General features: G+C 39.1%; 1 protein-coding gene across 5 annotated transcripts in view; it reads left to right on the plus strand.

Annotated features, from left to right (window-relative positions):
• SMAD5 (SMAD family member 5) overlaps positions 1-12,602 on the plus strand; it is a 39,524-nt gene extending 26,922 nt beyond the window's left edge. For all 5 annotated transcript variants that reach the window (XM_032776090.2, XM_032776089.2, XM_075068158.1 and 2 more), the window contains exons 2-7: positions 191-740; positions 2,022-2,273; positions 2,948-3,067; positions 4,826-5,047; positions 7,775-8,031; positions 10,488-12,602. In XM_032776090.2, the coding sequence (XP_032631981.1) occupies positions 338-740; positions 2,022-2,273; positions 2,948-3,067; positions 4,826-5,047; positions 7,775-8,031; positions 10,488-10,631 (1,398 nt within the window). In that variant the 5' untranslated portion in view covers positions 191-337 and the 3' untranslated portion in view covers positions 10,632-12,602. The remainder of the gene's footprint in view (positions 1-190; positions 741-2,021; positions 2,274-2,947; positions 3,068-4,825; positions 5,048-7,774; positions 8,032-10,487) is intronic.
• Positions 12,603-16,996: the final 4,394 nt, after the last annotated feature.

Here is a 16,996-nt window from a genome sequence, read left to right on the forward strand (position 1 = left end):
TTCAGTGCTTGGTTTTTTGTTTTTTGTTTTTTTTTAAATTAGATCTAAAATCAAGGGTGGAAATAATCACTCTTCCTATTTAATATCTGAATTGTATTCAGCTCTACCTTCCTCTTCCTTCCCACTAAAAGACTCAAAACAAAACATAGTGGCTAACTACTTGCTATTTTTTGTTTTTTGTTTTAAACAGGACTAAATTAGAAGAATCGTCCCTTTTGCTTTATAAGTGACATCTATTCAATCAGGTGTTGTCTTCCAAGAAATAATACAGTTGGTCAGTTGCTTCTTGTAGACATTGACATTTTATTTATAGAAAGGTTTTCTGAAGACTTGTCAAATGACGTCAATGGCCAGTTTGTTCTCTTTTACTAGCCCAGCTGTAAAGCGTTTGTTGGGCTGGAAACAAGGAGATGAAGAAGAAAAATGGGCAGAAAAGGCAGTTGATGCTTTGGTAAAAAAGTTGAAAAAGAAAAAGGGTGCTATGGAAGAATTAGAAAAAGCCTTGAGCAGTCCTGGACAACCCAGCAAGTGTGTTACTATTCCTCGTTCTTTAGATGGGAGACTTCAAGTTTCTCACAGAAAAGGCCTGCCCCATGTTATATACTGTCGTGTCTGGCGTTGGCCTGATCTACAGAGTCATCATGAGTTGAAGCCATTGGATATTTGTGAATTTCCATTTGGATCTAAACAGAAGGAAGTTTGTATTAATCCATACCACTACAAAAGAGTGGAGAGCCCAGGTAAGTTTGAGTATCTGTCTCTCTAAAACTGAACAAATTGCCCATAGACAGTGTTGCTTTGCCAATTAAATTGTCAGGGGTGGGGTGGGGTGGGGTGGAATATAACATTCTGGTGAGAATAGATGCAGTTTTCCAGGTAAAAACCTTACAGTAAACTGTAGCTGTATAGCATATGATCTATGGAGGGGATTTCTAAATCCTAGTTCCGATAGTTAATGACAAAATTGTCATTGACTTTGTCACCAGCATTCGGCTCTAAATACAAAAGTAGTCAACTGAAGACTTTGTATTCTTTGAGAAATTTAGCTGTAAACCTCAGAATTCTTATTAGTTGGTCAGGTGTTTTTTAAATCACTGGGTGTTCTATCAGCCACAGTTGACATGAGACAGGAAGAAGAGATGGGGTGAGACTGTGGTGCTCCCTAGTCAAGTTCTAGACAACTGGTGATTTGGGGGAGGGCAGACTAGGAATGATAGATACAGCCATGTTCCTTGTACAGTGTTTCCAAAGGTAAACATAGTGGCATGTAAAAGCATGCGTCCCTGGGAGACATTGGGGAAAGTAGAGTTGTAGTTAGGAATGGGAAAAGACAGTCTTGTAATTTCTGGGAGGTATGTTTAGCAGGGGTATCTGCTTTCCACTAGAGTGGGCATAAGAAGATTTAATGCAAGGTTAAAATAGAGAATTTGCACACATGAGTCAGGAAGTTGTAAGTTGCTGTTCTCGCAACACTGTCTCAGAAATGGTGCAGGTAGGAAGGTGTATATTTGAAAGCGTCTGTACACAATCCAAAATAACATGTATCAGATGTGTGCTTAGATTGCTGATGCTGTTGTGGAAACGTTGACTTTTGAATTTCCTTACATTAATACATTGAACTCTAAACTCAGGTATCTTTTTTGCACTTAATTGTATGTTAGGAGGACACTAATCCTTTAAAATTATTAGTACTTTCCACTTAGTATGCATGCTCTGTACAAAAGGCTCATTAAACTGGTAACAAACGACTATTTTTCATGCTGTTAAGTATAAATTAAGTCTGGCAAGAAACGGAGCAGAAGTGTAAAATAGTTTTACAAAATATATATATTTTAAAATCCACAAATTTGTAAGAAGCACTTAAATCTTGTAACCCCTTTTTCTTGCTTCTGAGCTGGTAATTGGAATTTTTGTGTGCCTGGTTAGTGAATAGTTAGTGCATTATTTTATGCTGTTTGTTCTAGCTATATTTTTAATAATTTTGTTTTGTCTGATTTGTGTTTTTGTTTTTGTTTTTTTAGTTCTACCTCCAGTGTTAGTGCCTAGACATAGTGAATTCAATCCACAGCACAGCCTTCTAGTTCAGTTCAGGAACTTAAGCCACAATGAACCGCACATGCCACAAAATGCTACATTTCCAGATTCTTTCCAGCAACCCAACAGCACTCCATTTTCCATTTCACCAAACAGCCCCTACCCGCCTTCTCCAGTGAGCAGCACTTACCCGAGTTCCCCTGCCAGTTCTGGACCATCTAGTCCATTTCAGCTACCAGGTGAGAACAGTCTGTATGCAAACTCTGCTGAGAAATTAGAACATGCTTGTATAGTAATACCAAAAGCTATTGCAATTCCCTTTTGCCTCTCTGCTTGTTTCTGGTATCAGTTGATATTGTCTTATCGTCAACCAATTCTAGTACTATGTTAATCATTCATTACTACTTTTCCTTAGTCTTTGATATGGGTCTGAAAGAGCTCTTGTGGCTATTTGGAAAATAAAAACCATAACAAATAATTCACGTGTCAGAGGGTAGGATATGGAAAAATGGGGATACTAAATGAATTCAGTGTTTTTAAATATGAGGTGCAAAGCAGAGAGGAAATATCTTTTAAAAGAGGACTGTTACATATTCACAGAAGGAATTTGACATGAACAAATTCTGAGTTCAGAGGGCGTAGCTTATATGAAACATCATCCAGTAGTACAGAGTGGTAATTTCTTATGAGACCTCAAATATTGCAGCACTGAGTTGTGCTGAAGAGTATTGACTTGGGACTCTCTTAATAAATGCATGCGTCTAAGCATGTGTATATACTCATCACTCTAATAACGAAGCACCTGAGAACATTTAAGTATGGCCTGAGCAAAGCAGGACCTTATGCTCCACTTGATGGCATCTGTCAGTCTTCATTTATAGTTTTAACGTGTGCATTTTTTCCTTATTTGAAGCTGATACTCCACCTCCTGCATATATGCCCCCTGAAGATCACATGGGGCAGGATAATTCACAGTCTATGGACACAAGCAACACTATGATTCCTCAAATTATGCCAAATATATCCAGCAGAGGTAAGACAGTATGGTATACAACGCAGATTGTGAAGAACTTCAAAAAGATCTCACAAAACTAAGTGATTGGGCAACAAAATGGCAAATGAAATTTAATATGGATAAATGTAAAGTAATGCACATTGGAAAAAATAACCCCAACTATACATACAATATGATGGGGGGCTAATTTAGCTACAACGAGTCAGGAAAAGATCTTGGCGTCATCGTGGATAGTTCTCTGAAGATGTCCGAGGCTTTGTCTTCTTCCACGTCTCATTCAGGTTCTTCATCTTCGGCTTCTTCTTGCTTCAACACTACGTACAAGTCTGCTTTGGTCTCCTACTATTCATCCCTAGACCCTTCACTTCAATTCTACTCATCTTCATGTATCTTTTGGCTGCTTCTTCCTCCTGCAGTTCCACATCTTTTTTTCATGCCATTTTGTATCCCTCAAACAACCTCCCTGAACTTGCGCACCTAGAAACTTCACTTACTCCTTCAGATTTTTCTTTAAAATTCACTTTTTGCAGCTAGTAATATGCAATTAATCTCCACTTCAGCATTCCCCATTGTCATCCTATGCCTGAGAAGATAGTGTTGTAAAGCAAAAATATAGAAGGACCAAAGAAGCTACTCAACATGGTTATTCAGATTATTGTAATCGAGAGCCTTGCCCATCTCCCCAGATGCTTTCTCAAAACCTGAGAAAGTGTAGTAAGAAAGTGAGAAATGCCAATAGCCAAGCAGAGTTGGACCTTGCAAAGGGAATTAAAGCCAATAGTAGAGGGTTCTATAGCTGTATAAATAAGAAGAAAACAAGGAAAGAAGATGTGGCACTGCTAACCACTAAGGATGGGGTGAAGATTAAAGATGATGGCAGGAGAGAGATCATTTGATCATTACCTGTTAGCTTCACTCCCTCTGGGGCACCTGGCATTGGCCACTGTCGGTAGACAGATACTGGGCTAGGTGGACCTTTGGTCTGACCTAGTACAGCCGTTCTTATGTTCTTAATTTTTGGTTGGCATTATTTAATGCTGAGAGCCAGATTCAGTGGTGACCTAATTGGAGTAATGTATGTGCTGTTAAGTAGATATAACTTGCAAATGAAAACCTGAAGAAGTCCAGGGTTGTACCAGGAGGAGCAACCACAAGGAGGAGAATGCAAGATGAAACAACCTAGTTCATTTTTACACCGTTTTGTCGGTTTACTTTATTTTTAAACCAGTTCAGAAGAAAACAACAAAAACCTTTTTGAATTGAGCTTCTTTTAATAACTAGGGGTCTGATTTATTTTTTTTTCAGAATTGTTCAGACCCTATCTTTTACCTTTGATTGCACATGGAGTTGTGCTTGCTCGGCATCCCTAAAGATCAGGCCTCCAAACGTCAATTATAAATAAGTTTATACAGAAAATCTTTCGTTTGTTTGTTTAGCAGCACTTATTGTATAATTTTCCCGTTTGTTTGCGTGAGTCTCTTACATAACCCTAAGCAAGAGGGAAAGGCACCAAAATAAGAAAATGTTTGTGAAACAAAACTTTCAGAGTAACTCGGGGCAGGTGTACCTGAAGGTGCTCTTACCTTTTTTTAAACTGACTAGGTTTCAACAAATTGGTAGTGACTTTTATAACCATATCATACTGCCTTTCAAGTCTGAGCGTAAGATACAGATGTGAGATTGCAGGAGCAATTTTTTACTGCTATGTGAAAAGAATTGTTAAATGCATCTAAACTGAAATACAGATTGACCTATTTTAATTTCATTTTATTATAGATGTTCAACCTGTTGCTTATGAAGAGCCAAAGCACTGGTGTTCAATTGTGTACTATGAATTAAACAATCGCGTTGGAGAGGCTTTTCATGCATCTTCCACCAGTGTTTTAGTGGATGGATTTACAGATCCTTCTAACAATAAAAACAGGTTCTGCTTAGGTTTGCTGTCCAATGTTAATCGCAACTCAACTATTGAGAACACTAGGCGACATATTGGAAAAGGTAATTCATAAGTGTACTTTATGCCTCCTTTATGATTAATAGCAATGGGTTGACAAGCAAAGACTTAATTGAAAACAGGCATATTGTAATACGCAAAAATTGAAATTATATATGGTGGTTGCAGTGGCACATAATAAGCCTGGAGAAAAGGCTTATTTAAACAAACAAATTGTGATTTATACATATTTGTATATATGTGATACACGTTGAAGGATGCTGATCACAGAATCCATCCACCTAACCTAAATGATGTACAATATAAAAATCCCCTTCTTCTAGAGTAGATAGACGACTGTTAGCAAACAAGCCTGCTGTGACTGTACTGTATTCAGTGCCAGCACTTCAACACAGTTGTAGGTCTTGGGAGTATCTGTCAAGTTCCATATATACAACTACCGTTTTAGATTTGTTCCTCAGAAAAAGTTCTTGCTGCTGCTTAATATTTCAGAGTTTTTTGTTCTCAGTTCACATGGGGTATTTGAGTGCTGTCTAGTATGTTTTAAATATTCTGCATAGGTTGAAAGTAAAATTAAAATAATGCTAGAAGGATCTGTTTTGTCAGAGTGAATCCAAGATGGGTGAGGGATGGGGGTAGTCCTGGATTTGACAGATCTTGCAGCTTTCCCTTGGGTCTGCCGTACTTTTCAGCTGATAGCACTATTTGGACACACAATTTTCACACAGATGAAGCCTGCTCAATCTCTTAAAGTATTTTAGTGAATTTTTAAAATGTCCCTTCATGTGCCTTTCCTAATTCGTGTCTTGAGAAGAGAACCCTTTTCTTACTGCCCTGCTTTATAAAGATCCCTTTAGTACTTAAAATTGTTTTTAGATTATTCTCAGAATTGCATTACCATTGGTCAACTGTTTCAGTATGAATAGTGCCTTAGAAAAGCCAAAGATACTATAACAAGAAGTATAGCCTTTTTCTTTTGGGCTACTTCTAATGTGGTCTAATGGAATCATCAATAGATTAGAAATGGAGGCAATATTACAGAGGTTTGCTAATGACTGTGTTACTCCTGAGGGCATTCTGTGCCAAAACATTTAAAAATTGTGTGCCAAAACATTTACAAGTTTTGCAAATTTTATTTGTCAAGTAAATGTGGATGCTCCTGCATGGCATTGGGTAGCACAGGCCACTGGATGCACAGAAGTGGGACTCTGAAGGTGGGGGTCTGACTGGGCACAGAATTCCACCAGGAGTACTAGGTAGATAGGCTTGCATAAGTTGAAACTTAAAAGTTAAAATCTTGTAATCTTAGTAATGGAATTTTTAACTCTGGGATAAATGTACAGTCATTATTCCTGGGGCTGTTGCATTTTCTAGGATGATTTCTGTTAACTTCACAGGGGAATACAGTTACATTACCTACTTATGAAACTTACCCTGAATGTCTCTCCTTTCTTGCCCTCACTATAACAACACAGCCACCAAAAATGCCAGCTTCTCACATTTTTGTAAAAGCACTGCACCTCAGCCATGGGTCACTTTTGAAATTTCAGAATTAAATAGCTTAAAAGTTATTTCTTCATCTTGAGTTTCATTTTCCCCAGGAGAAGCAGACATTTCTGCCACATCTCTGTTCTCCAACTCAACACAGCCTACCTCTCCAATTCAACTCCTCAGAGTTCCCCAATCAATCCTGGGAAGGTCAACTGAGTAGTGTGGCAAGAAAGAAGCAGAATAGAACAGAATTACATGGGAGAGAGGCCTGACCCCAAATCCACTGTGAGCCACTTGCAGTTGATCAGCTGACCAAGCAATCTGCTTCCAAGTTCCTTTTCCCCAAACTTCATCCCACCCAACTCCCAGTGTACCCGACGAGTTCACCAATAGCTGTCAGTCTGAAAGATCGGTTCAGATCTTCCTTTATTATATGCAGTGTTGTAGCTGTGTCTGTCTCAGGATACTAGAGCGACAAGATGGGTGAGGTAATATCTTTTATTGGACCAACTTCTGTTGGTGAGAGCGACAAACTTTTGTCCCAGTCATAAGGAAGAAAAGAAGGGGGAGAGGGAAATCAGCTTGGGGGGAGGGGGTTGTTAGAGGATTATAGATTGGATTTACGACTTATTACAATAGTCTCTCTTCAGTCTATGATTTTTAGTGTCTAGCAAAGCTATTAATTTAAGCTCTCAGGTTCAACTTTTGAAAGTGTGCAGGTTTCCTTTGAGGATTAGGACTGATAGGTCAGATACAGAATGATTGCTTTGTGAAAAATATTCACCCACAGGAGCTATGGTGTTTGTCTTTTATCATTTTCCTATGTGAGCTCATTCGAGAGTATAGTGATTGTTTATCTGGTTTCACTCACACGGTTGCTATTGGGACACTTAGTACACTGAGGTACACCACATATTGTGATAAGTATGTAGGACCCATGGATCTTGAAAGGTGGGGGGGGGCAAGTGGGGGTGATGTATCTGTTCTGGGAGGGTCTAGTGCTGCTTTGAGCTGGACACTAGGCATTCTGTCCTATATTTGATGAGAGAAGGCCATCTAGTGGCTGATATAAAATGAAGTAGTTTGAGATGAAAAAGTGTGTTGAACTGCTTATGTGCGTGCATATGACTTGAAAAACTGGAAAAATATCTTTTCAGGAAAGTTCTTCAAATGGAAGTCTGACTAAATTGTCTTAGAGCTCAAGGGAGCTTTTTGTAGTAATACAGCTTAATTATAACTTGAAACAATTTTTAATTTGATTTTTCCTTTTTGTTTTTAAGGAGTTCATCTCTACTATGTTGGTGGAGAAGTCTATGCTGAGTGCTTAAGTGACAGCAGCATATTTGTACAGAGCAGGAACTGCAACTACCATCATGGCTTTCACCCTACAACTGTGTGCAAGATTCCCAGTGGCTGCAGCCTTAAAATTTTTAACAATCAAGAGTTTGCTCAGCTTTTAGCTCAGTCTGTCAACCATGGATTTGAGGCCGTGTATGAGCTCACCAAAATGTGCACCATTCGAATGAGTTTTGTGAAGGTAAATAAATTCTTTATCTAAGCATTTAAATTTACTGTGGAATGAGAGAGGTTCAAGCAAAGTATTCAGATTGGCATTGATACTATACTGCAGAAAGTTATTTGCAATGTAACATTTTTACATTTTAATCTGACACCTTGTTTTGCAGTATCATTGCTGTTTTAGGTGTGATACTTGCCAGCTGAGTGTGTTGGCCATAGTAGTTTAGTAGGTCCCCTGTTCCATCTAGTCCAGTTAAATCAGGGGTCTCAAACTCATTTTACCTTAGGGCCAGTGCCAGCCCTCAAATCCTCCCAGCAGGCCAAACATGTTTATATTGTATTTTTTATTTCAAATATCTTAGAAATAATAAAACTGTCATACAACTTTATACAATTCTTTGCCTGCCAGAGAGTTTTTAGTGTTTGCCAGACAGCTGGCCATGCTTCAGTTCTGTCAGTTTGTTGATGTTTGGCCTCAGTGGCTGAGCAGTTGAAACCTTCAGGATTGCAGCAAGGTGTGCATCAGATAGCTGTGTTCAGTATTTTGACTTGTTTATATTAATTGTGGAAAAAAGTGACACTGCCTCCATGGCTGACTCTCTGCCTGACAACTAGTCATGGTATCTCTCTGGCCCTCTCCCCCAAGCCAGTGGGAGCTGTGGGGGGCGGTGTCTGCAGCAGACATTGCTGGCAGCGTGGTGGCATGCATCTCTCCTCCACATGCCGCAGTGGGGTTGTTCTCGGGCTGCAGATGGCCCACAGGATGGGACTTTGAGACCCCTGAGTTAAATGCTTCCTTTCTTAGATCCGAAGCATGCTATAACTCTTGTAAACTTCCATTTCTAAAGGAGACTTGTAGTGTGCACTCACGCTTCAATTTAATGATGGAGCAAGAATAAAGTGACCTGCTGGACCACTAACATGGCTGTGATCCATATGGTAAAACTGAACGAATAACATGTATAACAGTTTAATGACTCCTTGTACCTTCTTCAATTCCTCTTCCCCCAAAAAGTTTTAGTTCTTACGCAAATGAATGTCATCAATCTCTTGGGCCTTCAGTATACTTTTTTGTAGAATGAAGGGAGACTTGTATGCAGCCAAATTGTATTCTCAGTGTGCCTTTTAAAAAAAAAAAAAAAAAAAGAATTCCGCAATATCTGTAGTTTTCAAAACACCTGGTTTTCTATTAGTGAATGGTCTGACTCTTTCTTTTACTGTAGTAAAAGAGATGAATTGTGCCACTAAGCTCTTCTGTATCTGGTCTTTAAAAGGATGCTCAATATTGGGTATTCATGGTTGAAACAAAATGTTTATTGAACATTTGTATAGCCTCATAGTAGTGCATGGCTCATTACAGAAATAGAATAAGACACAGATGTGTTGGGTTATAGTTCTCAGTCTGCATAGTTAAAAAAAGGAAGTGCATGTAGAGATCACTAAGGCAGTCAGTGGAGGAAGAATTTTTGATAAGTGGGTTTTATAGGAGGGAGAGTGGGTGTGATGGGTAATTAATAAACACAGTTGACTTAACACGTTTGTAAAGTAATTTATTTTGTTAAAGTGCCATGGAGCAGTGATGCTCTTTAGGTTTTATTGCTTGCGGAGGCCACTCTTCTGACGTGTCTGTGTAGTTCTTGCACAGTATCCTGTGGAGCATGTGGGGTGTTTCTGTACTCACCGAGAACTGACTTTTAAAATATGCTTGGTGTTAATCATGGTAAAAAAGCATGTGTTTTTGTTTTTTTTCCTGATACTCTGAAGTAAAAGGCCTGGATCTAATTTACTCCTGGAATTCTTTTTTTACAAAGAACTGTTCTGAGCCTCTAGAGTTAATTCATCAATTTTTAAGGCCAGAAGGGACCACTGATCACCTAGTCTGACCACCTGTGTTGCACAAGCCATAGGACTTCCCTGAATTAATACAAGCTTCAAGTCCAATAACTTGTGGAATTGCAGCCTCTATCACTTGGAATCCATCAATGATCTTACACAACGTTAGTGTTAGCACTTTTTCTGTTAGGTACTTGTTTTATGGTAATTCCTAGGGGTTCCAAATTAGATTGGAACCTATCATGTTGTGTACTCTACAAACTCATACTGAGACAGTCTTTTTCCCGAAGAGCTTAAACAAAGCAGACAGAAGTTAGGAAGTAGTATACCCATTTTATAAATGGAGAAATGAGACACGGGGATTAATCTTGGCCAAGGTTACACAAGAAGTCTGTGTTAGAGACAGGACTGGAATCCAGAGCTCCCGAGTCATAGTCCAGTGACAATCTCAGCACCATCCTTCCTCTTTTTTTCCTTTCCTCCTCTTCCCCTTTAGATTACAATTGTTCTTGCTTATTTGGGGGCCTCTAATAGCTTTAAATGTCCTACAGCCTAACTTTGTATTTCCTGTTGCTAAAATTAGTTTGGATTAAGAGTATACACCCATAACGTCAAAGGTATAACGTTTGTTCATTTTTATAGGGTTGGGGAGCGGAATACCACCGGCAAGATGTCACAAGCACCCCATGCTGGATAGAAATTCATCTTCATGGGCCCCTTCAGTGGCTGGATAAAGTACTTACACAAATGGGCTCACCACTGAATCCCATCTCTTCCGTTTCATAGTGCTGCAGTATTACCTTCAACTCTACTTTTAGTGAACTTATTTTAATTCTAGAGAAACTTCCAGTGTGGATACTGTGAGTTAGATGGAGAACAGACATGGTTTAACTTTTTACCCCCTTTGTGACCAATTCCATTACATATTGTTGATTTATTTTTACATTTCAGTTTGTTTTTGTGATACTAAAGTGACAACTGAGCCCTATTAGGAGAAGGTGGGGGGCGAAGTCTCTTGAAAAATTTGCAGCACTTTTCCCCCCCTCTTCATATCAAACTTAAACAGGTATATGTCTAACTGGAACATATTTTCTTCACTGTCACATAGGGACAAGAATTTTGAAGACAAATTTTAGGAGTAAATACAGATCATAGATTTTTAATGTTAATAGAACTGTACATTCTGTTTGCTGAACATGTGCGGCTCCAGATTACAATCAGTATTTTATGTGTAGCTGTGTAACATGTTATGGAAGACTTCTGTCGTAAAAAATGTTTCTCAATTTGAGCAATGTGATTTAAATGTACACACTTTTTTTAAAGAGTTTTTAACAGATATGGACGGTGTAAAGACATTTGCATTAACTTTTGGAAAGTGCAGTCACAAATACACTATATATGTTGCAGAATATAAATTATTAGCCTTGTCCCATTCCAATTTTATAACATTGCTTTTAACAACCATTTTAAAGAGTAATTGATACAAGGTAAACTTTTTGCACTGCTGTGGACTAGTCAGTTCTTGTTTTGCCTTGATATAAACCCTTGCTGTTTTGGATATAATTGCCAACACCTGGCTTTTTAGGTACCCTTTTGTATTTTAGCATACACACCACTTCTTATAAATGGAAGTACTTGCATTGCAAAGGAGCTAAATTCTCTAGCTGTCTGTTTTTTACCTATCCAGAATTGGCATGTTTTAGGCCTCTTAAACCACTTAGCAGTTGTTATGCAGTATTAGTGATACCCTCTACTTCACTTCCAGTACAGATTTGATTTATCTCTCTTTCTTTCTCTCCTACTGATTTGAAGACTGGCGTAGCAAATTGGTAATTGAGTGCAGAACCTTTTATTTCTAGATCAAATGCAGATGTGGTAGATAATTATCAAAAATCATTATTGTAAAGACTTATGTCCTGTGTGAAATGGTGGTCTTCATCCTAATCCTGATGAATGAGTTTCTCCTCATATAATCTAGGCCTGCAGTTGGCATTTTTAGCAGAGAAGCTAACAATTGAATGCAGATCGAGATTAAGTTGCCCTTTCTCCCACATAGGAAATCCTTCAGGGTCAAGGTTGATGCACGCTGGTGTAAGGCTGTAAGAAAGCTTGTACTGCAGCTGCCTGCTGTATTTGTTGTCACTAATTAGAGGACTTCAGTGCCCAGACTGTCAATACAAACACTAAATTAAAAAAAGGGGGAATCTATGGGTAATTCCTTTCTTTTCCCTAAGAAATCCCTGGAGAATACTTGGTGCAGTGATTTATGGCCTGACTCTTTTAATTCTAAAGTTTTTATGTGCAGAGTGCAAGGCCTGTTGTGCATAATACTATTCACCTTCCCCTTTCCCTGTCGCAAACACATGTTATTTACCCACCCATATAAAATGTTTGGGAGGTAGGCTGAAAACTCTAAAACTCATGTACTTATTAAAGGATGCTTTGTAGTTAGCTACTGCAGTCCCAGGGTTTTGATCACTTAAGTTCTTCTTGTGTCCTTTTATTGAATGACAAAGTTTGTGCTTAAATGTGATAATCCCTGTATCACCGAGTACATAAGTAAACCATCTTTTTAAAGGAACAAAATTGTTTACATATCATGATAAAATTCTGTTTCTTCTGAAATGCCTTAAAGGAATAAAGCTAAACTGATCATGTTCGCAGATCTATAATGCTGTCTTGTACAGGAATAAGTATTTGTACTTGATTTTAAACACTTTCTCCAGCATTTTAAAAATAAAACATTTTCAGGAAAAAGAGGAGTAACATTACTTTGTCACTTATCTTCTGGACCACTGTTTATTCCTTTGAACTACAGGCAACAATGGTTTTATTGAAAGAACTACAAATTCAGCTATTGCCCATAAGATCAGGCCTTCCATTGTCAAAATGAACATTTTCCTACACCTATATTTGAGTTTTCTTCATAAGTTTCTGAATCTTCATATATTTGACACTGTGGTATCTTTCCTAGAATAATTTTTATGATTAATGGCATGACACATCAGGTTAAAAGATTAAAATCTCAGTTGCAGGGCCTCTACTAAAATTAAAAGATTTCACTGCATCCAAGCTTGACTTTTTTTTTTTTTTTTTTTTTTTAATTGGCTTCATCTATGCTCATGTATATGCCTAGCTGAAGCTAAGTGAGTGATTCAGGAATGGGTGCATGGGTGTGCACGAACCAGAACTAGTGCTTAATATGGGCAGGCTGGCTACATGTGCATCAGTACTGTAATCCTAGCAATACAGTAGAACCTCAAAGTTACAAAGTGACCGGTCAACCAGACTCCTCATTTGGAACTGGAAGTACGCAGTCAGGCAACTGCAGAGACGCACCAAAAAAAAGCAAGTAGTACATTGCATTAAACATTAACCATAGGTTCAACCTTTCTAGTCTGGCACCCTCGGGACCTGACTGGTGCCGAACCATGGGAAGTCAATGCAGAGTGCCAGCGGGTCTCCATGAGTGCAGGAAGTAGGAGTGCAGGGGGTGCTACAGTACCTCCAGGCTTTGTGCCCAGTGTGGCCCCCTGCCTGGGGGCCCCACTGCCACCCGGAGTCCTGGCTGATGGCACCCCACCTGGGGGCTCCGATGCCAGCCCGGGGTCCAAGCTGTTGGCCCCAGGTCCTCCCACCTTCTCCTGCAGTTTGAATGCTGCAGATCAGCTGTTTGCTGCATTCTGGAAGCACTGGGAGGGTGTTGGTAAGCATAGGACTGCCAGCACATGGGGGTAGGTGGCCAGTGGGGAGTACTTGGTGCCGGTGAATTCTCTGTACCCACCAATTTTTCCCCGTGTCTGGAGCACCCACAGAGTTGGCGCCTATGCCGGACCATGGATGTTGCTGGACCAGGGAGTGCCTGATTAGAAAAGTTCAACCTGTACTTAAAAAAAGGGAAAACAGCATTTTTCTTCATTACTTAGTAGAGTTTCAAACCTGGGTTGTCAGTGTTCAGTTGTAAACTTTTGAAAGAATAACCATAATGTTTTGTTCAGAGTTATGAACATTTCAGAGTTTGGAACAACCTCCGTTCCTGAGATGTTCATATCTTAGTGCTTTGCTCCTACGTTTTCTTTTGCAGAGGCAGGCTTACTAAGTGCTGTGCTTGCAATTTTTAAGGGGTGCTTATCATAAATACTAGGACACTGCAAGAGCTTTCTAGTTTTGTGTGGTGCAGAGCCATGATATATTTAGTTCTGTTTAGTTTTACTTGTCTCGGAGTATCACAGTTCACACACCTATGCAAGGATAGGCTGGCTGAGAACTGTTTGACACTAAATATGTTTAAATTTTATGATGGCAAAGATGGCGGCACCGATCACACTAATACCTGTGAGTGCAGTTGCTGTTTGATTACATTGCTAACAGGTACAGAGAAACTGAATGGGTCAGGATCTTGGAAATAGAAGATCAAACCTAGCCCCGCTTGGACTCAATGTTACCATTGCATGAAAACTATTTTGCCTTATGTAAAATAAAGTAACACTTCAAACTTTGTTTGGTGGGCATGTTTCTATATCTCACTCACCACCACCAATTAATTGTTAGCCTTGTTGGTAATACCAGCACAGAGCCTAAAGATAGAACAGGTATATACTGAACTGTTTTGGCTGTCTCATCAAGTCACTATGGCATCACAGCAGTGAAAGTTTGGACAGAGGACTTTAGCCTTACAAGCTGTCAATCCGGAACTTTTCATGAGTATTAACTTCATTTAACTGTACATGAAGGGGCAACATTGGGTTGTGAGAGATCCTGTGGAACCAATATGTAACTTTGATATGACCAGGGCCGGTGCTACCATTTAGGCGGCTTAGGCAATCGCCTAGGGGGCCAGAATTTTTGGTGGGTGGCATTTTGGCGGAGGGAACAGCAGGCGGCTCCGGTGGAGCTGCCGCAGTGGTGTCTGTGGATGCTCACGCGGCTCCAGTGGACCGGCCGCAGACACGACTGCGGTAGCTCCACCGGAGCCGCAGACCACCGGACCCTCCGCAGGCACCACTGCAGCAGCTCCACCGGAGCCACGGAACCAGTGCGCAGGGCGGCAAAATTGCTGTCCACCTAGGGCGTTCAAATCCATAGCACTGGTCCTGGGTATGACTGAATGGATAAAAATGGCTGGTCAGTCAAAATAATTGAACAACTTACATGTTATGATTGGTATAGAATTTCTTAAAGGAAACCTTGGAATCCTTGATGTTTTCCCTGAAGCTATTGATTTTTTTCCCACAGTAGTACAGTGTAAAAGTTATACAGTATATCTGTCAGGCAAATACTCTTGTAGTCTAGAGGGGTTGAAAACCCATATAAAATGTGTCAAGATTTTCCTAGCTTGAAATACTCTGAAAACTAATGTTTTTGTTTCCCAAACAGTTGTTAGGTAGCAGTTTTCAATAAATAAAAGCCATTTTAAAAACGTTTGCCTCAAAGAAAAATTTTTTTTTTTTCTAGTCATGAAGTCTTTCCTTATGGAGGAAACCCATTTTGAATTCATATTGATAAACCAAACCATTGCGTTACAATGTACTGCTGCCCATATTTGAATAAACATGAAAAATCCCCTTTCAGAATGGCTTTTTCCAGTTTTGCTCTAAATATAATTCAGCGGATGCCTCCAGTACTTATAAATGTATGTCTATATAGGTATGTTTGACGTATAGGTATATATAGGTATGTTTGACGTATAGGTATGTGACATACCTATATGTTTGACGTATAGGTATGTTTGACTGTCCTACGAGGTATAATGACTCATAAACTCTTGTAATTGTCACTACTGGTGTGTTTAGTTATATAGGTATTGCTCCTTATTGAAGTGAGAACAGGGAATTTCATTTCAAAGGCAGTTTGCCTGGAACATTTGAGGCTATAATGTAAGGTTCTTTAAAAAAAAGATTTTAATTAAGCTTAATGTATTTGAGAATCTTTTGTCAGCTGGATTGTGAGGTAAGTTGATTAAAACATATTAAGGTACATCACAAAACCAATATTGGCTTATATGTACAATGTATTTTTGTATATCACCCAACATACTGTGGGTAACGGATCCCAGCAATTTGACAGCAGTTGTTTGCTCTACGTAAAATTTTAGCTGTAATACTTATTAAATAAGATTCTGGCTAGTAATTTTTTTTGAACATACCCATGGCTAGCATAACAGCCTTAAACAATCAAGCATCCTGCCTAAGCCTGTAGAACTTGAAACTAGTGACTGACAGCTTCTTCAAGCAAAGAAGAAAACTAAGAATTATCCTTTTGAATCTGTTTCCTTTAATGTTCCAGTAAAACTTATTGATCAGAGCAACTGCCTTCATTATGGTCTGACCTGTTTTAACAGACTTTTTAAAGGGGGAGAGAAGTTAATGTTCTTGTCCTAAATTCCACATTATCTTGTAACTAGAGCAAAGAGTAATTAGAGTTTATGGTTTTAGGGTAACACTTGGAGTGGTGAGGGGAGGACAAGTTAAGGGAAAACTTGAAGCTTTTGTAGAATATACCTGAAACATAACCTTTTTTTGCATTGTTAATTTGGTTGTGGAGGGGACAGCTGGACTATAAAGGCTCTAAATGCTTCCTGTGAGCAATATTCAACAAATACAAAGGGATGGGGGATGGTGGGATAACTTGAATAAAGTCAAAGAAACAAATTTTCAAAATGTTTGATTTTTTTTTTAAGCCAGTTTATACTAAAACCAAACTTTACCTAGAAATAAAATGCTAATACTGGGAAGTCGAATCTAGAATATATCTGAAATGTGCGTCCTTCAACACAGTGGTTTTCAACCTGTGGTCTGTGGACCCATGGAGATCTGCAGCCGACGTCTAAGATTTCCAACAGGGTCTGTATCTCTATTTGAAATTTTTTAGGAGTCTGCAAATGAAAAAAAATTGAAAACCATTGCTATAGCACAACACAGACTAACGAGTCTTTCATAGAGTAAAACCTGATTAGCATTTTCCTCTCTGAATTTATGCAGTTCCAATCTACACAGGAGATCCACTTTCTAGACACCACGGTGCACATAAGTGATGGTCACATTAACACCACTCTATATCAAAAACCTACCGACCGCTACGCCTACCTTCATGCCTCCAGCTTCCATCCCGGGCACATCACACGATCCATTGTCTACAGCCAAGCACTGAGG

The sequence above is a fragment of the Chelonoidis abingdonii genome, chromosome 7 (assembly GCF_003597395.2).
Source record: "Chelonoidis abingdonii isolate Lonesome George chromosome 7, CheloAbing_2.0, whole genome shotgun sequence".
Taxonomy (NCBI): Eukaryota; Metazoa; Chordata; order Testudines; family Testudinidae; genus Chelonoidis; species Chelonoidis abingdonii.